This window comes from Chroicocephalus ridibundus, chromosome 1, assembly GCF_963924245.1.
Source record: "Chroicocephalus ridibundus chromosome 1, bChrRid1.1, whole genome shotgun sequence".
Classification (NCBI taxonomy): Eukaryota; Metazoa; Chordata; class Aves; order Charadriiformes; family Laridae; genus Chroicocephalus; species Chroicocephalus ridibundus.
In genome coordinates this window covers 14310389-14332765 of record NC_086284.1, presented here as the reverse complement: position 1 = coordinate 14332765, position 22377 = coordinate 14310389, and the positions used below count along the sequence as shown (strand labels likewise).

The 22377-nt window shown below is 41.3% G+C and overlaps 2 protein-coding genes and 9 non-coding genes across 19 annotated transcripts in view; 10 read left to right on the top strand and 1 right to left on the bottom strand.

Moving 5' to 3' along the window:
* The first annotated feature begins 12 nt into the window (after positions 1-12).
* On the top strand, positions 13-14914 carry TAF1D (TATA-box binding protein associated factor, RNA polymerase I subunit D). Of its 3 annotated transcripts, XM_063329257.1 has the most exons (17): positions 55-75; positions 513-583; positions 2624-2860; positions 2960-3422; positions 3689-3864; positions 5433-5490; positions 5815-6101; positions 7437-7507; positions 7758-7810; positions 9056-9201; positions 9550-9597; positions 10456-10495; positions 11038-11110; positions 11846-11900; positions 12837-12917; positions 13777-13849; positions 14490-14914. In XM_063329257.1, the coding sequence occupies exons 3-7, from the start codon at positions 2637-2639 to the stop codon at positions 5896-5898; spliced, it is 1005 nt and encodes a 334-aa protein (XP_063185327.1). In that variant the 5' UTR covers positions 55-75; positions 513-583; positions 2624-2636; the 3' UTR covers positions 5899-6101; positions 7437-7507; positions 7758-7810; positions 9056-9201; positions 9550-9597; positions 10456-10495; positions 11038-11110; positions 11846-11900; positions 12837-12917; positions 13777-13849; positions 14490-14914. The 3 variants fall into 3 exon arrangements, with proteins under 3 accessions (XP_063185310.1, XP_063185327.1, XP_063185319.1); XM_063329240.1 differs by lacking the exon at positions 7437-7507 and having other exon boundaries at positions 13-75; XM_063329249.1 differs by lacking the exon at positions 7437-7507 and having other exon boundaries at positions 12834-12917.
* On the top strand, positions 7552-7623 carry LOC134510507 (small nucleolar RNA SNORD5). Its single transcript, XR_010069645.1, has one exon. It is a non-coding gene; the product is annotated as a small nucleolar RNA SNORD5 (small nucleolar RNA).
* On the top strand, positions 8825-8950 carry LOC134510501 (small nucleolar RNA SNORA40). The gene has a single exon (XR_010069639.1). It is a non-coding gene; the product is annotated as a small nucleolar RNA SNORA40 (small nucleolar RNA).
* On the top strand, positions 9292-9430 carry LOC134510493 (small nucleolar RNA SNORA8). Its single transcript, XR_010069631.1, has one exon. It is a non-coding gene; the product is annotated as a small nucleolar RNA SNORA8 (small nucleolar RNA).
* On the top strand, positions 9818-9949 carry LOC134510495 (small nucleolar RNA SNORA1). Its single transcript, XR_010069633.1, has one exon. It is a non-coding gene; the product is annotated as a small nucleolar RNA SNORA1 (small nucleolar RNA).
* On the top strand, positions 10664-10736 carry LOC134510490 (small nucleolar RNA Z40). The gene has a single exon (XR_010069628.1). It is a non-coding gene; the product is annotated as a small nucleolar RNA Z40 (small nucleolar RNA).
* On the top strand, positions 11660-11791 carry LOC134510498 (small nucleolar RNA SNORA18). The gene has a single exon (XR_010069636.1). It is a non-coding gene; the product is annotated as a small nucleolar RNA SNORA18 (small nucleolar RNA).
* On the top strand, positions 12579-12717 carry LOC134510492 (small nucleolar RNA SNORA8). Its single transcript, XR_010069630.1, has one exon. It is a non-coding gene; the product is annotated as a small nucleolar RNA SNORA8 (small nucleolar RNA).
* Positions 13373-13495, top strand: LOC134510496 (small nucleolar RNA SNORA32). The gene has a single exon (XR_010069634.1). It is a non-coding gene; the product is annotated as a small nucleolar RNA SNORA32 (small nucleolar RNA).
* On the top strand, positions 13893-14022 carry LOC134510494 (small nucleolar RNA SNORA25). Its single transcript, XR_010069632.1, has one exon. It is a non-coding gene; the product is annotated as a small nucleolar RNA SNORA25 (small nucleolar RNA).
* A 387-nt stretch (positions 14915-15301) lies between the features above and the next one.
* Positions 15302-22377, bottom strand: part of CEP295 (centrosomal protein 295) — a 43785-nt gene continuing 36709 nt past the window's right edge. For 6 of the 7 annotated variants that reach the window (XM_063329197.1, XM_063329230.1, XM_063329207.1 and 3 more), the window contains 7 exons: positions 20904-21547; positions 19974-20147; positions 18735-18852; positions 17721-17924; positions 17108-17216; positions 16505-16604; positions 15302-15874 (listed from right to left, as the gene is read on the bottom strand). In XM_063329197.1, the coding sequence (XP_063185267.1) occupies positions 15827-15874; positions 16505-16604; positions 17108-17216; positions 17721-17924; positions 18735-18852; positions 19974-20147; positions 20904-21547 (1397 nt within the window). In that variant the 3' untranslated portion in view covers positions 15302-15826. The remainder of the gene's footprint in view (positions 15875-16504; positions 16605-17107; positions 17217-17720; positions 17925-18734; positions 18853-19973; positions 20148-20903; positions 21548-22377) is intronic. The other variant, XM_063329191.1, reaches the window with a different exon arrangement.

The following is a 22377-nucleotide window of genomic DNA, read 5'->3' as shown; positions in this document are numbered from 1 at the left end:
GCTCCTGGCGGTATTTAAGCTTTGGGGCGGCCATTTCGCGCCCTTTGGGGCAGCGATGCGTGAGGCGGAGGGGAGGTAGGTGAGGGCGCGATCAGCATCCGCCGCCATCCGCGGCGCTATCGAGGGACCGGGTGAGGGCGGCGGCATGGAGCCGTGCCCGCTCGCCCAGCGCCTCGACCGGGGAACCGTTCCGCGGGGAAGCGCCCGGGGTGGGCTGGCGGAGCGGCCTCGGTTGTCCTCGGGAGCGGGCTGTGTGGCGGCCACCGCTGAGGCTGTTGTGGGGAGCGATGGCGGTGGGGTGTCGCCGACCTGTGGGTGCCCACACACAAAATGTCCGCCGTGGCGCCGGCCCCGGCGCGCTGGTGGAGGCGGGGTGGGGGGGTGAGCGGTGCGTCCGGCGCCTTTCGACCTGAGGTAAATGTTGGCGAATTAATCGATGGCTGCTTTTAGGAGGGGAGAAGATTGTTTGAAATAATCGGCCGGTTACATGCTGGTTGTTTTTCTTCCCTAAGATGTGTCTGGCGTGCCAGCGGTTACGAGTAGAGCTGCAGGAGAGGCGGTAAATGATGCTGAGCTGCCGACTGTAAGTACCAGCCACAGCCGGTGTAGTTAATCGTGCTGTTGTTGCACGTGTTCGTGCTTTTATCTTGGGCTGTTCCGTCTCGGGACGCTGTGTTTGCCCGGTCTTGGGTGAGCTGACTTGAGCGGTGTGCCTGCGCTTTGTCCAGGGCACAGCACTACAAGTTTCTGTCAAAAATCACCTTTTCTCACAGCGAAAGACAGATTGGGTCCCTGTGTTGCTTTTTTAAGTGCATTAGGATGAGTTTAAGGTCTAGCGAGCATACTTCTAAGCCTGCGTTTAATGCACATTTGGAATGAAATCTTTTCATCGTGAAAAATGCAACAGGGTAGGCTGTGTCTTGAACAATTAGATGATGCAAAATGTCATCTAAGCGTAGACTGTTTAAAATTCAGTCACTGATGTATGGCTGCAGCAATTTTGTGATGTTTTTATCTTTGTTCTGAGAATAACTTCGAGGTCACTTGTAGCTGTATGGGTTAGAGAGGAAGCGAAACTTAATATTGTGAGCAGTCATGGCTGCTCATGTTCTGTAGCCATTTGTTCTGGCCTGCTATTCTTTACTACTAGTCAATATGTATCTGCTGTATTTTCAAACTTCTCAATTTGCTGTTGCATACATACCCTTTTGTCTTTGTGTGCTTTTGGGAAGCCTTCTCCCTGAATCTGTGCAGTAATCTGTACTCCGATTGAGAGTATCGAGACAACAGCAGGTTATCTGAGGACAGTAGATGAATTTTACTATAGTGTCTTGAGGTGCCAAATTGTGTGTTTGAAATATTAATGAGTCTGATGATGGGTTTGTGAAACGGTAAAAAGCATGGTAAAATTACAAAGATACAGACCTACGGGGCTAGTAAATGACAAACAAGCAGGTAGAATAACTCGAGGCTATTACTAGGGAAGGACAGGTTCCTCTGCGGTGCGTTGCAGTCCCTTTTGTGTAGACTTGGGCAGCTAAAGGGGTGGATTGGGTTATATTGCAGATTTAACTGAAAATGAACGTTTTGATTGTGGGGCTAGTCTCCATGTGGATTGATAACCAGTGAACAAAGATTTGATAGATTGTTAGAGCAGGAGGCTTTAGGTAATCACGTAGCTAGCAAAAGAACGGAATATGGCATTGATTGCTTCTGATGACGACACTGTGTAGATTAGTTTAAAAAAGTTGTAAACCACAGTGAAGTGAGTATTTGTATATGACTTAAAACTACAATATCCCTAGAAGTACAAGAAGCTGTTGGCTACATAGAATAATAGAATCTGTTGGGTTGGAAGGGACCTCTAAAGGTCATCTAATCCAACCCCCCGGCAGTAAATAGAGACATCTTCAACTAGATCAGGTTGCTCAGAGCCTCATCCAGCCTGGCCTTGAATGTCTCCAGGGATGGGGGCATCCACAGCTTCTCTGGACAACCTGTGCTAGTGTCTCACCACCCTCAGTGTAAAGAACTTCTTCCTAATGCCTAATCTATACTTACCCTGCTCTAGTTTAAAACCATTGCCCCTCATCCTGTTGCTACATGCCCTTGCAACCAGCCCCTCCATGGCTTTCTTATAGGCCCCCTTCAGGTACTGGAAGGCTGCTAAAAGGTCTCCCTGGAGCCTTCTCTTCTCCAGGCTGGACAACCCCAAGTCTCTCAGCCTGTCTTCATAGGAGAGGTGCTCCAGCCCTCTGATCGTCTTCATGGCCCACACATGCATGTGTGCTTATATAAGGGAAAACATTCCTAGAAGTCATTTCTACAAGTTTCTGAACATCTGATGCAACTTTGAAGTTAGCCTTGCTTTTAGCAGGAGTTGGACCAAAAGAGCTGTAAAAATCCATTCTGACCTAAATCATGCTATGAATATCTTGAGATAAGTGGCTGCAACTTAACTTACTATAAAGGTTCATACATTTGCTCATGGTTCACAGGATAATCTTTGTTAAAGTTTGCTCACAGATTTTTATTGGAAGTATACCCTATTAGGTGGAGTGGTGGAAGGCTTGTAACCTGATTACATAGAATTTTCTTTAATTTCTTGAATTCTCATTTTTAGGGCAAACTGAAATATGACTGATACAGATGAGTCCCAGGCTTCTGACGCTGATTACCCTGAGCTGATATGCAGCCGGCAGAAAGAACCATATAAGGTACATGCATGTGAAACAAATAAACAACTGGAATGTTCACGTTCAAGGCAGAAGAATGTTGCTCCTGAGGAGTCTTCAGATGAGCTTAACAGTATATGTAATTCTTCAGCTGAGGTTTTACTGGACAGCAGTGATTCAGAAAGGTGAGTTTTTAAATCTCTAGTTTAGAATTTTTCATGTGAAGAACCTGTGTCATTCATAAAAGTATACATTCTTTTGAATTTAAATATTTTTTTCTTCAGTGATGTTTCTGCTGCTGGTGGCAATGAGTACCATCCTAAGTGCTCCATTGGACCTTCAGAGGAAAAAAGGAGATCTCAATCTTCAAAGCAACGAGCTGATGAATCTGCTGCAGCAATGCCTGACAATGAAAGCTCTTCAGATTCTTCTCTGTCCCCTCCGAGTCCAGTGAAAGCATCTGAAACTTCCACGAAGCAGAAGTCAAAATTCAATTTGAAAGCGATTTTTGCATATCACTTCAGGGGAAAGAAGTTTAAGGCTGCTGCGCACCGAAAATATAAGTGTGGCTCAAGCAAGAACAAGAAGAGGTATGAGAGCACGCAGATGCCTACAGGGAGGCCACCACTGACAGCCTCACCTCAAGAGCAAAAGAGAAGGCTTCTACACAGAGGCTTTAATTTCCCTTTTGTTGAAAAACATTATGGAAAGAAACATATTCCCTTAAAGATGGTTCTTGGCTATGAGGTGAGTTCTCTGTTTTGTGGGATAAATATAGTATTTTTTTAGTCTAAAAACCAAGTGAATTTAAATTGGCTTCTATCTGATAGGCTATAATAAAACAGTGAAACAGTTTTTGCTTCTGTTAAACAGGACACTTGATGTTGTCTGTTTAATAACTTAAAGACAAACACAAGTAAAATACGGGTGTCAATAAATGTTGCCATTCAGTTCATAATATAAATGCTTTATAGTGGTATTTTTAAGATCTCACCTGATGCATTTTTCTTTAGCAAGCAGCTGCAAAGGGATATTTCCAGTACATTGAAATGCTTAAATATGAAGAACATCTTAGAAAAGCTTTAAAAGCCCTTCAGGCTAATGAAGACCTAGAAAGAGAATGCCTGGCGGTACGGAAGCACAAATATTTAGATGATGAAGGCCCCATTTCCCCTATTCAGGAGATGAAGTAAGTTCATCCTTATATTTTCCGGTGGTATAAAACTTGCTTTTTTATTCTTAACTAAAATATAAGTTTGTGTATACAGATAGATGCATCACGCACACAGAGGGACACAGCTCTAGGTCACCCCCAGCCTGTTTGCTGGCCTGGGGAGGGCATCAAGACTGCTTTAGCTGCAGATCCAAAACACAGTACCATACAGGCTGCTGTGCAAGACGAGTACAATCTGCTGCTCTTACAGTTGAGGAATTCGGGAGGTAGTAGAGTTGCTTGTAGCAGCATGCGATTTAGTGACAGAGTTGTAGGTATATCGGGTTCAGTTCCTATGCTGTCCTTTTAGCCTGTATCAGCATTGCGTGATCTAAATGTGAATATCTGCTTATGAAAGCACTGGGTTTTTTTGGGGAACAAAACACTCAGCTGCATGGGATTCTGTGATTGTAAATGTGACTTGGAACTGCTTGTACAATGAGATATTTTTAATCTGAAGACTGATTGTTTCAAGTGGTGATTTGTACTGTCTCATTAAACTGACATGGTAGAAATGTTTTAAAACAAAAAACTATACTTCCTGAAATTAGTCCCTCTATAGTTATCCCAAATAAAAATGTGAAGTGTTTATGGCAAAGGCTAAAAGATATTTTTTAATTTCCTTTTTACTTTATTAAGCATTGAAGTATCATCTTAGGTCTTTCTTTATGGTCATTTAACTTAAATGTGCTAAACGGATCAGTAAAGCAGGAAGAATAATTAATGTCGTAAATATACTTAGCACCTTAAAACTAGAAAGCCTAAAAGACAGTGAAAAAGTGCAAAGCTGTCCCTCAGCTACTGTTCACTTTAGTAATAAGCACTTAACACTGCTAATTTATATGAGTGGAAGTATTAGGGTGAGCCTGTAAAATGAGTAACAACAACTAGCTTACTTGCTTAAAAAAGAGCAGAAGAAACAAAGTTCTGTAGAATAAATGCAAGCCAGCTCATCCAGGCACTCAGTTCTTTGAGTACTAGAAGACTTCTGAGGTTTTGGGACGAGTCCTTCTGGTGTCGCTTGTTGAAACCATAGTACTAAAATGGCTTCATGTCTTTCTGAGGAGTTCTTTATATCTTGAGAGAAAAATCTGTGGATGGTAGTGGGATTTCATACTTGTGTTTCATGGCAGTCTGGAGAGAATACTTCTCAGTTGTAGTACCAGGAAGACAGCTGTGTAGTCTTCTTAGCTGAGGCCTCTTATTTTCTTCATTGTATTCTGCTTGATTTCTAATTTGCTGACTTTCTAGCCTGTTTGCCAGTGTAATCCTAAATATCTCAAAACCACTAGTGATGGCTACTACTAAATTTCTCCTGCTGCTAAGCGCTGCTTCCATCCTACCAGTATTGCTAGTGGGGATGTAATTCTGCTGTCAGACACTATCATTTGAGAACAACCGCGTGAAGAAGTAGTAACTTAAACCCACAAGCTGTAGCGCTTCCATACGCATTAAGAGAAACTAGGGCTTGTAGTGGGAAAATAGTTCACGTGTTTTAGACCGCTATGAAAGTACAGAGCTTGATTTGAATTTCTGTATTTCAGTCATGACGATGACGGCCTGAATTCTGATAATCCAGAAGACTTCGATGCCAGAGTAGTGGTGAGTAAATGTTCCTTAACTTCAGAAACTCCATAACCTTCTTCCTATTTTGAGGTTAAAGAATTGGTAAATAATGTCTTCAGTACTTAATTCCTGAGTTTACGTCCAAAGGTACCTGTGTGATACCTGTGAATCTTGATCTGTAGTGCAAAAGGGAGTAGTTTTGAGAGTCCAGACTCTCCTCCTTGGAAATAATGCTGGAATGTATGGGAATTCTAGGGTTCTCTGAAGAGTTCTTAAAATCTGCAAAGTTACTACAAAAATTTTACTTTTTCAGTAGCTCAAAGCTAGACTTGTGAATACTTCTGTCTTCCATTTCCTTAGGAGAACAGCTCTTTCATTATAAGCAGCAAAATGCCCAGTAAGAAAAAAATCAAAGCCAGAAAAAAAACATGCAAAATCGATTGAAGTGATCGAAATAGAGGAGGAAGACAACTCTGCTTCTGAGAACTCTGTGCTTCTACAAGGTTCACCTCTGAACAGAAAACTTAACGAATGAGGTGGCAGTGGTCACTCTTCAGATTCCTTTTTCGTGGCTACTTGGCTTAAATCACTGGTCTGAAGTCAATGTTGAGCTATCAGCCAAGCAATCTAGTCAGACTTGGTTTAAGGTGAGTATATTTGGCTTCTGTCTGAAACTGTTACAAAACAAGTGTAATCTTTTTGCTAAGCTTTTATGTGTCTTCTGTGATGTCCTGTTGGGTGTATGATATCCTTGATTCAGTGGCTGGTAATCTTGCTGAACCGCTAGCTTCTGCAACTTGACTTCGGTTAACCAATGGATCGTAGAATTTATGTAATTAAAAATAGGAAAACAAGTTCCAAATATTGTAACATAGAAGGGCCACAGTATAGAAAAGTCTGTGCATTTGCATAGAGACATATACATGCTCATGTTACAAAGGGCAATTTGAACACCTTTTCTCTTTTCATAGCTGACTTGAGGGTGAGTGGTACTTGAGGGACTATCTTTCCATATCTTAAGGAAATGCAGGTTATACTTCGAAATACTTAAAGAGCTGAGTAAGACTTGAAGACAGAATTGAAGCTTAATGCGAATTTTTGTGTCAACAGTAAAAATGCAAAAGTCGTTAGTCAGCTTGGACAAAAGCCTATTGCAAAATGTGGTTAATGCATTTGAATGATGATAAAATCAATTTGTATGATTGAGGTTGTCTATTCCATGCAGAATAACTTTTCAGAAAACTAATTCTCTGCTCCTCACACAATAATCTGAAGTTATCTTAATAACTGTAGCAGCATAATGAATCTTACATAAAGATTCTGTTTCCCCTCTTGCCATCTTCTGTCCAGAATGGGGTCTGATGTGAATGTGACTAAGCAGAAGATGAAAGCTCTTTATAAATTACTTAACAAACCTTGCCTGATTTGCAAATACCTTTCTCAAAAGGGTTTTTTTTAGAGATGGAAACAATGACTAGTGAATGTTTAGAAAAATGGTCTGAATGTGGCTAACTGCTAGAAACAAGGCTGTCTTGGTAGCAGTAGAAATAAAAAAAAAATGTTTGAAAAGTTTCCTTGTGAGTCAATGAGATGTAAATAACCAAAGGGTGATGTGCATCACTCACATACTCTAATAACCAAATCTCTATCAGCAACAAACTAACAGCTGTTCAGCAGGTAAAAGTAGTCTGCGCTGAACAGGGATGTTGTCAGAAAAAGACTTATATCTACTGGTTTAATTTCCTTCAAAATGGAATTGACAGTGAGAGGAGATTTACAATAGGTGCTCAGTATAATGAGAGCAGGTCAAGTTGCATTCCTTATGCTCGAATTAGTGTCCCAAATCTTTGTAAAGGAAGTTTGGGGTTTCCCAGATGCAACTTGGTAGCTCTAAGAAATAAGACTGCAAAAATTACTCTTCACTAGTTGAAGATCCCATTTAATATTGGTCCAAAATTAATGGCTAAATGTAACTCTTTTAGGCATCTACCTGAGAAATACTCTGTATGGCTTGAAAGACTCATCCTGGATCTAGGAGTGGGGTTCTTGCTTGGTAAGGCCTAGCGAGGTGGTATGTGGAGTCTCGCTCATTCTGCAGTTCATGTGATGAATTTTTCTGTTCAACTGCTGAGTGACTCAGAAATGAACTAAATTTCAATTCTGATTAGAACTGGATAAATACACATGAAAATCTCTTACTACAACTGTTAAATGGATTGATGAAACCTAGCTTTTGGCTTTAGGAATTGTCAGTTATTTGACTGTATCTGATAGTTCTTATCACTTTGGTTTTTTTCTTCTAGTTTATGTTGCTTTTGGGAGATGAAATACTGCTCAGTTTTCTCGGATGTGCAAGGTAAGCTGTTATTTGGTTTGCAGTTCTTGTTTTCTTCAGGTGGGTTTTTTGCTTCGCAAAATGTTTTGGGAAAGCAGTATTCTATAGTTCAAGCAAATATATTAGTGTTCCATAACCGCGCAACCTCTGTGGAGCTTTCAAAGTATTGAATTCAGTGTAACGTCTCTTTTATCAGTCTCACCAAAATCAGAGCCTGTAGCCTCTGCTTGAATGAAAATTAAAACTTAGGAGTTCTTGAATACCTGTGTATTAAATTGAGTTTTTTGTTAGGAGTTACATATAGAAATACTTTGTTTTTACCTGATGTTGAATGCTGCAGGGCAGCTTAATCTCTCTGATTTGGTTTGGACAATACCTGGGATCTTCTCTGCTGAAGGTGTTGAACTACTGTAGGTGTAGTCTCCTGGTGGTGCCTCACCCACACTTTCTGTACCAGGGTGTATCATACAGCTGCAGCTTCTGATCGTGTCCTTCTGGTAAAATTTCATCTTTGAGCATGTCCCATGCAAGAATAGAGGGACGGCAGGAAGAAGCTGGTAGTCTTGCATGTATGTATTGCTAAAGCTGTGAATCTTGTAACCAAGTTTGTGTGGCTTCAGGAGAGTCTAGGAAATGGCATGGAAGACAATGCCGTGTAAGATTACTGGACAGGAAAATATCTTTAACATGGGAAGCCCTGAGCTAAAGCTGGGCAAGTAATGAAACCTTGCAAGAACATACTTAAGTAAGAGGATGGGAACAGGGCATCTTATTTGGCCATTGCTGCAGTAGGGGTAATGGGCCAAATAACATACCAGTTTGACACAGCATAAATTGTTCTTATGATGGTGTATCCGATACTGAACTTCTTGGCACAGTAACCTTAGTCCAAACTATACCTGCCTCTAAAAACAGAAAACAAAGTAGCGGAAGGTGACAGTTATTAATGGTGAGTATAGAGTAAACTGGGAAATAGCTTCAAATGCTGTTTCAAAAGTAGTGGGGAAATAGAAGCTGATGCATTGAATCTGTTCTAGCACGTGTTCAGTTTTTGTCTGTTGCTGTAGACAAAAACCTGGAACCTAGTGCTTAGAAAAAACCCTTTTTTGCAACCCACAGCTGATTAACATATTAGTTGTGTTACTTATATGAAGGGACAATATTTGCATGCATTCAAACTACAGTTCATTTGAACACTGATAAATCTAGGGCATGGGCTTCATATTGCAGACTTGCAGAAGTGTAGTCATATCAATTTCCTTCCAGACTCTGCAGAGGAACACACCAGATCGGCAACAGGGAGCAGTTGTAACTTTTTCGGACTGCTTGAATTCTTAGTGGCTGTTTGCTGGCATTCTGATGTACAAATTCGTTATTTCAGTGGACTTCAGTGGAATTTGTTAGCGGCAGAGGTAAGCTTTGTGGTTCTCCTGAACTTCAGCATGAGTGTTAGATTTCTTCAGACAAGTACTATTTCCACAGCAAGTAATCAGACCAGTTTGTGCACTGTACGGTATCTGCACCCAGCAGTATCTTCCTGATGGGGTGTTCAAAAAGCAGTGCTACAGCACTTCAGCAGCTGGCATCGTTGGTTTTCATGCGGATGTGCTGGTTAAACTTGGTATTTCTGTTGAAACAAGTAGCCTGAAAATTTCTTACTGGGAATCTTGTCAAATGCAGCATTGAAGAATTGTTGAACTGTTACGGGATAAAAGCATAGTTAAATCAATGACATTGTTCCAAAATATTTCTTCTTAAAGGGGCATTTCTGCGATGTCTGGAACATAATGGAAAGTCTCTACTTAAGGGTAAGTATTGAGGAAGCAGTTTTCCTATGTGGAGGTAGTTGGATGAGGATCTTAAAGCTCAAATCTTAGCTTTTTCATTGCCTTTCTACAAAGAAACAATATTTTATTTTGAAACAAAAATCCAAGTACCAGATGGCAGCTAGTGACATGTGTTAAAGTTAACTGGCTAGGCTTCAAAACCAGAAGCTATTCTGCAGACATGGTGAAAAGTTAATTGTTATGCCTCGTTATTCAGCAAATAGACACAACTCGCTGTGTGTCTGAATTGAAAAACGTGGCTAGAAGAGTAACAGGTTGTGCTTTCCTCACTGTAAAGTTAATTGCAGTGGTGACAATGAGACCTGTAACAAGTTTACTTAGTGGGACAGTTACGCAGGCACAGTTAAAGATGCGGCTACTGTAAAATCTCAAGGATTAGCTTGTTTTGATGTTTTGTGAACTCTGCATCCTGACTACTAAAGCAAGTAGAATTAGCAGGTAGAGGAAAAATACTTGCAGTGTTGCATTATCGTAGACGGCTTATTAGAGCATGTTTGTAAGCTGTCTTAAAATAGTATGTCATAAGCGTTTTCTTTACATCACAGTACCAGCTGAGTGTTGGGTAAATCCCTTGGTTGTATCTTCTGTGCCATAGTGCTCCAAGTTCTTAAATTGCAGATAAATTTTGTTGATAGCTGTGTGATAGACTGGGCCATGGCAAGAAATGCTTTGGTTTAGCATCAGCATTCAGGCAGCGTAACTGGACTATGATCTACCTGTATCATATTGAGTATAAAAGTGCCTAAGTCTTAATAAATTACTGAAATACTGAAGAAATTTGGAACTGTTACTCAGATGCAACAACTTACTTCTGTTTAGGAAGTCCATGTGATGTGGTCCAGTCTGAACTAGCATCTTGGTAAGTTAATGCGACAGACTGTTTTTTAACCCTTGCCTGTTGCAGGTTAGCTGTCTTTTTAGCCTGGTGAGCTGGTTATATTGCTGGGTTTTCTTACTGTGAAGATGCAGTGTTGCTTTAGAAAACATAAGAGCTTATCTTCCCCCAGACTTTGGAATACTGTGAGAAAATTGTTGTGATGATTGGCAAAATGTTCAACTGCTCTGAAAAGAGTGAGTGAAAATAGCCTTTCTGAACAAATCTACTACATGAGTGTCCTTTTCCTGTCACTTTATTCAGGGCATCTGAGTATTTAACATGCGGTGTTTTGTATCAGTGAGCAAAGATCATGACTATGTGACTTTATTTTAAAAGTAAACAAAATAAAAAGAGCTGTCAAATTAAACAGGGTAATATTCAGACATTATAGTAGCTTTAAGTGTGATTCCAGATCCAGGCTGCCTGTAACACCTGTGGAGGTTAGAACCATTTAAGTACGAAGTACTGCTGTAGGTTCTGTGTGCACATGCATGTCAGTTTGTAACCTTACCCTGCTTTTTCAGGTGGTATGTGATTAGAGAAAATGAGAGAAGACATGGAGGATGCTATTTCACAGTCAGCTGAAGCCCCTTCTAGGTTGGTACAGCATCTGAGGTTCTGTGTGTTCCTTAATGATCTGAGGGCTCTGGTTTCAGCGGCTGGAAGTCTGTATCAGATGAAGCTTACTGACTTGTGGAGTGTTTCAGGGACTTTTTTTTCAAAACTATTTTGGTGTATTTTAATGTAGTACTCCCTCTGTTAAATGAAGAATTTATTTTAACTTTGGTTTGTCCAAAGAACAGTCATACAAATTTCTCAGTCAAAAAGGAGGTGATCAGCATAATTGCTTAAACTGATAGTTTTACAAGTTATGCTTAGCAGCAAAGTTACAAGGAGGATTCTGTGTGAGTACAATTTTGTGGTTAATTCCCTGTGTCATTCGCCTTTCAGGTAACATTAAAACTGTTGCTAATATGAAGAAGTTACTTCATCTTCCCCGAATGTTAGTGTATCATTTACCTTCCTCCTTTCCCCAAATGTCTTGAAACCAGTTAAAAAGACTTAGTAGGGTCTGTGAGATACTTTTCCACTCTGCTTGATTTTTTTTTTTTTTAATCTCTTGTGTTCATTTATAGTATGAGGAATGTTGAGGTCTATCCCGATAGGATCTCCTCTGTAGGTTCGTGTCGTTGGAAACGCCTCACAGAATAAACTTGTGGTTTTGCTTTACCCATTGAACTACCTGTTAGCTCTGTGGGATAAAACTGCAAGACAGATCTCGGCAGACGTAGCATCCTAGGAACTGTAATAATGCATTATGTTCTCCTTCAGGTGCTCACTTCTGCTTTTGATACAAATGAAAAAGTGATTCAACTGGAAGACCTTGGTAAGAGCCAAAAGACAGTGTGTGCTGGGACTTAAAGTGTAACCAACACATTAAATTGCATGGGCTGAACTTGCTCTTCAGCCAGGTTTTTGTGTGGTTACCTGATTTCTAACATGATTTCTTGTAGTTTGAGTTTTCTGGATGGTTTGAAACAGTCTATTCCCCCCTTGATCACGAAGGAGTGACGCTTATTTCTTATTTTGGTGTCTGTAAGTAAGAGACAGCACTGTCTGAACTTGAAGTAACCTCACGAACATGCATTTTTGTTCTGTGTCAAGAGATGCTCGATAGTTTCATACTAAGCAGCAAATTGGGGTCAGATCTTTACGTTAGTGTTTTAAAGAGTTAATTTCTGAGCAGCTCAGCCAGGTTACTACTATACAATTAAAATTCCTGGCTTCTGTTCTACAGAATGGAGGATGTAAGGTAAAACAAGCAAAATCGCCTGGAAGAAGGATAAATCCTTCACAGCAGGAATATGTAAAAACTCTGAAGAATTCTGAGGTTGCTCTTCCTATTAGGTGAAATTCATGTGCTCTCTTTTCCCTCTTCGGTTGCACGGTAGCTTTTGTGAAACAAGGAGTACATCAGGGTAGCTTATTGCTAGACACTAACTGGTGCCTACGAAAGCTTGAGTGTTAAAGTGAGCAGTTGTGGATGAAGAGCTACTGCAGCTCTTGCACTGTATGGTATCTGCACCCAGCAGCGTTCTCCTGATGGGATGTTCAAAGAACAGTGCTACAGTAGTTCAGCGTTTGGCATCGTTGGTTTTCGTTCTGCTGTGTCTGTAAAACCTGGTATTTTTGCTGATACAGTCTTTGTCCTCTTGTCCTTGCTTCCTATTTTCCTGTTCCAGTGCGAGAACCGGATACTGGCCAGTATCCAGAACTGGAACTCGACAAGTGCATTGTTTATTTTTCTTCTTTTTTTAAGCAGGTGCTTTAGGATACAGAAGAAGGTGAATTTTGCGGTGTTAAAAGGATGAGCTGTGGAAGATGATGACAACCTGTTTGATGGGTGAGCACTGGGTTACTTGTCAGTTGAGGAGGTTTCATGCAACTTTACAGAAGTTTGCGTGTTAACTCGGTATGGCTCTCGAACATTGAGGCTTCAGTGAACTGTTACAGACAAGTGTAGGAATGGTTGTCTAGTAGCAGAGATTGCTGGGCAGGGCTCACCCCAGATCTTGGCAGGATCTGAGAGGTTCTTATCTGCGAGTCATTCTTGCGTGTGTGCATATATATACTTTAAATGGAGGTCACAGTTGCGTAGTGATTTGTAGTACTAGTTTCTGCATTAGGCGGCTGCTGGTTGTGAGGAATTCCTCCGTACTCAAAAGCTTTTAACAGATTTTTAGGCTTGGTGGTGTACAGAGCTTGGCTTACATATTGGCATGATTAACTGGAAGGATGGTAAGGGATGGAAAACTTGAATGTTGATGTAAGTTGGTAATAGCAGTGAGAGCACATAGCTGGTCATTACCAAGGCTGCTGGGATGTTGCTGTTTCTGGTGAGCTGTGGACATGACCGTAAAGCAAGTCCATCAGACTCTTTAATTGCCACGTGATGTGGCACCAAGTCTGCTGGGAATAAAGCTTTAGTGTAGGTCACAGACACAGCACTCCCTCCTTCGGCTGTTAAGACAAGAGCAGGTTCCTGCTGAGGTGTAGGTATGTGGCTGTATCCTTGGGCATCTCCAACACTAGTTCTAGCTAGAGCCTTTGTAACTTGGACTCCAGAAGCTGCTGCTGAGAGGATGGTTGTGACACACCCAGAAGCAAAAAGAGGAGAGAAAAGGCTGCTCCATGCAATTTACATCCAGCTTGAGTTTGTTGTAACTTTACTGACACTAAAACCAAATCTCTTCAACCCACAGTGTCTGCTGCTAAGTCACTGCATCTCAGAGGTGTGAGAAACACCGCCCAAGTGCCACCAAAGTGAGTCTGAAGGTAAGAGTGCTCAGCAAAACTGGTGGTACTAAAAAGAAATTCAAGGTCACTTCAAAGAGGGTTTGCGTGGCTGAAAAACCAGCAGCTCTTAACGCGGTGACCGCATAGTGAAATCCTCTGCAGGATGCCGTGGACACCTGGTGTGTGCTATGGTCTATTTATGAGGAGATATGCCTTGTGGAGTAAGGCCTCTTGGAGTGAAACAGGAGGTTTATTTTGAGATGCTGATGTAGGGAAGAGGCTGCTCAGTTCCATTCTGAAGCCAGTTGACTTTCGCAGCATGTGAAGTTGGAGAACAACAGGTTGATACAGTTTTGTGGTATGAGCAGGCTTGTAATTAATTGCTGCTTCCTCTTCCCTGGGCAATACCATACCTTCCTAGAGCTGCATGGATGGGAGTAGTTACAGGAAATGGAAAACAATGATACTTGAAGCTGGCATTGAAGTCATGCTTTTGCCCCTTACCACTTCAGTAAGAGGTGTATGCACATGTTCCCTGTGTCACTGCTTTTACACCAGCACCATGTCCTGAAATTAAGCTGCTTCAGAGGTGGGGAAAATATGTTATGCTGAGCATGAAGAGAGTTCAGATCACTTTCCTTTCGAGTAAGAGTGCTAATAGATTCTCTTCCTCTCTCAGGTCCCTGGTGATGTTGCTGCGAGTCTGCTGCAAGGGACTGCACAGCTCTTCCATATAGAGAAAGAACCTTATCTAGAGTGGTTATTGCAGTAACTAAGAATTGAACATTTGTTTTATCTTCCCTTACTGCTTTGTAAATTGAAATAGTGCATGTTGTCTAAAACCCAGTTCAGAAGTGTGAGGGGCCTTTGCCCTTACCCTTTCAGTTCAGTTGTGACTGGTCTCCGTTTTGCCCTTCTGGGAGATGTGGCCGAGCTGCCTGCTTGGCCTTGCAGAAGAGCTACCTAAACTGAGTGACTGGAGAAGGTCTTACCAGCTGTTGCCCCTCACTTCTCTGATACTGAACTCAACTGGACTAAAGCTCTGTAGAGGTACGTTCTGTACAGAATGTCACAGCATTTAATAAAACTGATGTCTGAAAGCTGCAGCCTGGGATTATTTCCTGTTGCTACACTGTAAGTAAACAAAGGAGAAGTCAGTAAGTCGTGGCTGTGAGCAGCTGGGGCTTGTGGTCTGACCGTAAGAATATTCACACAGAAGAGCCATGAGGGGGGAAGGATGAGAGGGACTATGCCTGCTGCACCTCTACTCTTTGCAACACCAAGCTTGTTTTGTCTTGTGCTCTGCACTTACCAGGGGGGTAACAACTTGCTTCAGCTGCTGCAGTACAGAGACTGAAAAAATAAGTGAAAACAAGCATAAGCTATAGTTAATTGCAGTAAAGTATTGGAAACTTGTTTTTGATGAACGTTTTAAACAGGGCCAGATTTAATGAAATGCTGATAACTTAAATTTATAGTAAAAGTTGAGCTTTGGATTTATCTTGATGATGTAATGACTTACCTCTGACTTGGAGCTCAGGAAACATGGATGGAAGACCTACATTTGGAAGCAGTAACAGTCCTGTCTTAAGGTGCTTTAAGATGTACCTCTTGAGATAAATCACATAGTGCAAAGAACAAAAAAACTTCGGCTTTACAGAAGAAATTAATGTCTTGCATTCTGAGGGTTCAAGTCTTTTTAAAAAAAACAACTTTATTTTAAAATGGTTTATATGCATATATTACAAAAATTAATATGACATCCCTTTAAAATTAAGGCACATGAAGAAAGTCTTTTCACAATGAAGTCTACTCAGAGACAAGCCACATTTAAAGCAGCAGCCAATCTGATCTCAGTAAAACGGGGGGGGGGTATTATACAAATTTTGTTTACTAGGGCTTTTCCTACAGCTTAAAGCTGAGGATTCCTAATGGCTCCACAATTAACTTAATGAAGGGGTCTCTTGGATTGTACCGGCACAGTAGTGTTCCTTATTGCTCCACGTCTTCCACCAGTCACGGTGCTTTCCAAGTCTTCTTGGCTCGTAGTTTTTCCAGCATTTTCTGCAAATAAAACAAACCATGAGACTAGAGTAGCAGGCTTTGGGCCTGGGCCCCAGCAGCCATCCCAGCATGTCAGGATTAGGGAGCATTTCCTTCCTTCCAGCTGCCTGAGGTCCACCAGGGGAGAGGGAGAATAAACAACTCGAGTCCCCTTGTTTAACCCCCTACTCTAGAGCAACTGCAGGCAAACCCAGACAGGGTTCTTGTAACGTTAAGCTCAGGTGTGCTCAGCTAGGCAGAATCCAGAAAAAAAAAACTAAACCAACTCCCTGCCTGTTATAATGGAAATTCAGTCAAGTTTGACCTAAGGAAAGCCCTGCCATTCTTTTGCCAAGTCGAGTTCCTAGCAGCTGGAGTCCTGAACAGCCCTTCTGCTCACCCGCAAGTCACCAGAAAAATTCAGGCTGAGGCAGACGCACTTTTTAGAGAAGAATTCAGCTCAGTTCTAATGTTGGCAAGGAAATTGTTACGAGGGATAGGCCAATGGCATCACTTAAAATCCAGGCCAGTTTGATGGTCTCTGTTTCAGTTGCACTTAGGCCACAGAACCGTCTCAACTAGTCTGATGAGAAGCTCGGTGAAATCTCAAGAGCTGACCAACTAAGTGGGCCAGTGCTGTAGCAGACTTACCTTCTGAAATTCTTTAGCCTTTTCTCTGTTCTTAGCATAAGTTTCTTGCCTTATTTTTTCTTCCTTTCTGCTTTTTACTTCTGCAAGTTGATTATAAAGTCTGTTGAAACAGTAGAAAAAAGATTGTGTCTTGTCAGGAAGAAAGTGGCAAAGTTTAAAGGTTTATATGGTCTCAATTGCTAGAAATTAAGAAAGGAAATTTTGGCTCAGCTCTCCAGTAATTAAGAATCACTTCAAATTCCTCTTTAGCTGCATCTAACACACCCCCGTCAGGAGCTGCCCTTCCCACACATTACCGTTAATAAGTGCCCAAGTGCAATTGTGAGCTTTGCTTCCAATTCCATCCAGTTCCACGCATCAACTGGCAGAGCCGCCCTGGCAGGATGAGCTGAGCCAGGTGCCAGCAGTTTCTTACGGCAGCTCCGCAAGGGAACTGCCCAGCAGGTGCCTGCGTCGAACACGCCTGGCTTCTCTCCCCCCGCTGCTCCCTGTTGGGTCCCACTGGAAATCACAAACTGCTCTGCCTGACCAGTAGCTTTCAGAAGACACAGGCGAACTACTTTTTTTTAATCCAAACTTCTCCGTCTTGTGTTCACGCAATACCTTGATGTACGCTGGTGCATTTCCATTTCTCCAGACTTCCTGTCCTCTGGCGAAGACACCTTCACTTCTCCCACTTTCTTCAACTGATGGGCAACGGCAGCTTGTTTTTCTTTAAAAAAAAAAAAAAAGTCAAGCATATCTTAAACCTCTAGTCCAGCTAACTCAAAAGCATGACAGATTTTTAAGTGACTCTACAGAAGATGAAACAGGCAGAATGGGCTCAATGGTGATGACATCTCATGTTGAAAAGGAATCTTCACGCTGCTGCCTGTACTCCCAACAGCCAACTTCCAACGCCCCATTGGCAGACATCAGAGATGCATCAGCTCGCTTAATATGGTTGTTCTTTGATAAACAACTACTATATGCAGAGACACCTTATGACTACAAATGTGTGGGCAGATTGTGAAAATACGATGAGGAGCCGTAAGGGCCTTTATAACAGCAAAGAGGCAGCCAGACAGCAGGAAAATCCCTTCCCACATCCCTGAGGAAATAAAGAATATTCCAGTCTGCAATAGCAAAGATGCAACAAACATGAAATCTATTCTTCGATATAAACCAGCAACTAAAAGGATACCTAATGCTGTGTCTTGTCCCCAGATGAACCTACCAGAGATAGGAAAAGACGCCTTTTGCCTGCTCAACTTCTCAGACTTTCCTCTTTGAAACTGTCTGGCTTCTGGCTTTTCATTTTCTCTCTCTCTCTTTTTTATTTCTTCTACTCTTTTCAGAGATTTCTGGATGAAGTTGTTCTTTCTTTTTAAAAAGGATTCTTGCAAACTTCCTGGTGTAGCCGCAAACTCCAGCAGCATCACTGTGAAAGAAAATGAGAAGCCTGAATGCATCTTACTTTCAGTAACGAGCAATATTGCCTCTAATGAGCCACACATTTCAGTGAATTTCTCCTAAAACGCTGAGCGTGACTCCTTTGTAAATCGCAGGAGAACGACACTGTGAATGAGGAGTAATCTTGCAAAACAAGCAGTGGTTCAGACCTATGGAACCTAATAACTGTGAGCAGGTCTGCCAAGACAAACACTGTGATACATACAGCATCCGAGGCATCTTGATGCCTCAAAACATATCAAAGATCTGAGAAGTCCCTACCACGGTTAAGTTCTGTCAATCCCCATCTTGCATGTTACTGCCGTTCATCTTGGACAAAAGAGTATTTCAATATTTTACTGATGTTTCACACTATCATCAGAATAGAAAAAAAAAAAAAGACATTCTTGGGCTAGGGAGCTTGGGGACTAACAGGAAATAAAAAAAACTAGTGAAGGTGCATAAACTATACGACAAAAACCCACAAAACACCACAGAATTTTTCAAAATTAAGTAACTACAACACAAAAAAAATGCAGTGTATCGCAGACATTAGGAACTTTCATGAAAGGACAACCTGTCATGGCAAGAGACAAGTCAAAACTGCTTTGTCAATGAGACACACATTAAACCTGGTGAAATGGACTACAGACCGAGCCTGAAGAGCAAGATGCACTTGCCTAGGTAAGAGAAGCTCTATGTTTTCCAAAGGAGAGGTGTATTTTATTAATGATTTTAACACTATAAACAAAGACCTTCTCCATCTCAACTGCCGTATGCTGACGTTACACGTAATTACCTGCAGTCTGATGTGAGGGAACGGGACTGTCATTGGGACTCTGAGCTTCGGAAGAACCATCAGGCCTCAAAACCACTGAATAATCTGCATCTGGAGCGAGCGGTAAAAATTCTGTCTCCTGTTTCAAAAGGAATCGGTGATTGGAAATGCTTAAAATATACCACAAATTTGAGTGAAGTGGTAGTACTGTCCCACCAGCATGCAAATAAAAGACGTGCTCTTGCCTTTATAGCAGATGCAAGAAAAACATCACAAATGGACCTTGGTAGTAAGTATTAAAAAGCTACTTTCTAAAAACATTTTAAAACTTAGAAAAATCCATTAGAGACCCTTTGCCCACCAGATTTCAATTGCTCATTGTTAACGCAGGGCTGCATAATTTCATCTCAATGGACATGGGGTTTTTTCCCCTCTGTTCTCTCTAGTTCTCCCCCATTACCCTCCCGCTGCTCTGGCTCTTTCCCCCGTTGTCAGCTGGAAGGTGACACCCGCTGCCCAAGCACAGCCTCCTGCTGCCAACCTCCACCTCACCCACATTTCAGTTACTTTATACAGACCCATCCTTAGGCACTTGAGGCACTTCTCTAGATGCCTCCTGCAATTGAAACACGATTCCATCATCTAACCTATTCATCTAGCAGATACACACTACTTGGTTCTACGTTACTGCTGCAGCACCCAAAATACTCTCATGTTACAAACCAGTCCCTCTACAATTTACAGCCTTTGATCTATACAAGCCAACAGCAAAAAGCACACCACAGGCAAATTAAGCATGGCAGTATGACGAGCAGATCGTATTTTCCCCATAAACTTCAAAGTGCTGCGTGGGCCTGGTGGAGCTCCATCCACCAGGTGGGGGATTTTTCCTTTTTTTCCTGTTTAGTTTGTAGTTTTGTCCCACCCTCTCCTCTCCTTCAGGTCTTCAACTAATAGGATACAATTTAGCCTTGCAAACACCAGCAAGATGGTTCTGTTTCTCAGCAAAAGTCTTCCCAAACTCTATCTACACCGATACAACAAGGTAGCGATTTTAAGGAATAGCCCAAATTTAAGATCTATTAGATCTTAAAAACCAGAAAACCTAACATCAAACTAAGATGCTCCAAGCAGCTACTACGCTTGGTAACTCTAACATTCTCTCGTTTTGCAATGGGATTAACTGCTACAGTGGGGCCTCTCTCTGTTATGATTAAGACTAAGTTAAAAGCAGAATTACGTTAGATAATAAAGATTCACCTCGGTAAAAACATTAAATTCGGGTTGATCCACGCATGCCGGGTTATTGATTTTATCCTCCTTAATCTTCTCTGGGTTAGGATGATCAACGTCTGATTCTGCAGTACTGATGTCATTTGAGCTTATCAGAGTGAGTTCAGGTTCTTCCATAATACCACGCCCTGACTCAGTCTCCTAGAAAATAAATTATACAAGACATCAGTGTAAGGAAGAAAAAAAAATTAAAAAATAAATCACTCTTTCCAGCAACAGGAACAGCCGTTACCTTGTCAGAACGAGGAGGCTCATTCAACATGCAGAAGAAAGAAAATCTGCCCCCAGGCAATAAATGAAATACGGAGAGAGCGCTTTGCCTGAGGTTTTGATGTACGTGAACTCTGGAACCTCAATCCAAGGCAAAGTATTTTATACACCAGTGTTAAAAAAACCCAAATAACACAAAGCAACCAAACAACAACAAAAACTCCACCCCTGCTCCACTCACCTCAAGTTTAAATTACTTAGTTCTAGAGTAAACTTTTTTTTTAAACACGTCATCAAAGCTATTTCATTAAGTTTGCTTATGCTTTGGTTAAATTATTTACCTCCTTTAGGCTTCTAAAACGTCCTGCCATGTAACACGGATGCACATGCTACACCAACTGATGCTAAGAGAGGGAGAGGCAATAGACGTTACAGCTCCTCCAACAATTGTGGGAACTCCAGCTCATTTTAGCTACCGCTAATTATTTCAGTGCTATGACCTGAAGGAAGTAGTAAGGCAGAAGTCCAGGAAACATGGAACTAGAATTGTAAAAAAATCAACATTTGCCAAGCTTTCGAATATTAAAGTCTAAAATAACTTGGTGCAACAACAACAACAAAAAAAAAAAAAAAACACAAGAAAAAAACCTACACAAATTCCTGCTTTTGAAAATCTGTTGTACTCACCCAGACCGGGATACGACACGAGCTTTTAGGCACAGAACTAGAGTGTTTTTCATGTCTTTCCAGGAAAGAACCATTCTGTTGTATGACAGCCTGTAAATGGATGTCTGAGTCTTCCAGGCTGGTTTCTCTGGGAACCCTCGAAGATTTCTGTACTTCTGGAAAACGTTGGTCTGGCTCCGTTATATTCGTATTGCACTGAGAGTCCAGCTCCACAGCTTTACCTGCTTCATGGACGTGAACTGATTTTTCAGGAAGCATCACATACTTCTTATCAAATGCCTCCACAGGCAATTTTTCAGAACACAGTGTCTCTTTTAGTAAGCATTGAGGGAAAGTTTCATCCACGGTAACTGGTGTGGTAGTTAGCTGATAAAATGCTTTTTGCTCTTCCAGTGGATTCAGACTTCCATTTCGCAGCTCTGCCATTGAACACTGGAGATTAATACATTCCATATTTCTTGCCAGTTCTTCGTATTCTCTGGCAGATGAAATGCAATTCTCACTGCCCCGTTTTTTAGTTCCAGGGGTTTGTTCAAAAGATCTCTGTAACGCAGCACTGAGGTCCTCGGGCTGATCAGCGTTCTGACAGCAATCGCTCAGAGCTGATTCTAATCGCAGTGGGTGAAAAGATCCTTCAGATCCTGCTTCAAAAAATTATCAAGAGTCAAAATTCTAACTAACACAACAGCATTTCAACCTTCAAAAGTCCCTCCATAATGAGCCTTTTTAATAATGTATAATAAGTAGTCCAGAAACATTTTGTTTAAAAAAAAAAAAAAGTCTGCTTAAGTTTCTTCAAGTCATTATCGTTACATAAAACGATGACTGCACAGAAAAGAACTTGAAGAAACAACACTTTTTGTTGCTTCTTAGAACATGTTTAGGGACAGACTTCGTGATGGTGCTGACGTAACTACATGGAAAGTCAATGGATTTTACAATTTATACTCTGTAAATGGAAGCTGAGTTCCTTTTGGGCACCCAACAAAGGCTCTAAAACAGGAAGAAAACAATCCGAAAACACCATCACTTGGGCAGAAGCTCTTCAAAGTAGAAAAAAACATCCAAATCAGAACAATGATTGCTGTTCCTACAAATTACCATATTGCACCCTAAACTACCTTTCCCTTAGGACGTACACATATAAATCACAACTCTTTTTTTTTTCCAGAAGACCCTTGGAAAAGAGAAAGATCATGTGTCAACATTTTATTTACGGGGGAGGCATTTCAGCAGTACAGCATATGCTGTCGAGAAAGAGAAATCTAATAGATACAGAATAGCTGCTTGCAGCTTTAAACATGAACAGTCTGTGTTTCCAAAAATTGGGTGCATATATATGCAAAAACCAAAGATAACTGACCAGGAACATTTACATGATAATACATCTATTACTGAAAAAATAGCGCTGCATTTCCTGTTACTGTTCAGCTTTCTGCTGGAGCACCTTAAAATGCTGAAACACCTGATTCTT

Excerpts from the sequence above, each read along its gene's own strand:
- TAF1D (XM_063329240.1), top strand. The coding sequence starts at position 2,637 with ATGACTGATACAGATGAGTCCCAGGCTTCTGACGCTGATTACCCTGAG. Across the intron at positions 3,423-3,688 it reads AGATGGTTCTTGGCTATGAG|CAAGCAGCTGCAAAGGGATA; the intron begins GTGAGTTCTCTG and ends ATTTTTCTTTAG. Across the intron at positions 3,865-5,432 it reads TCCCCTATTCAGGAGATGAA|TCATGACGATGACGGCCTGA; the intron begins GTAAGTTCATCC and ends TCTGTATTTCAG.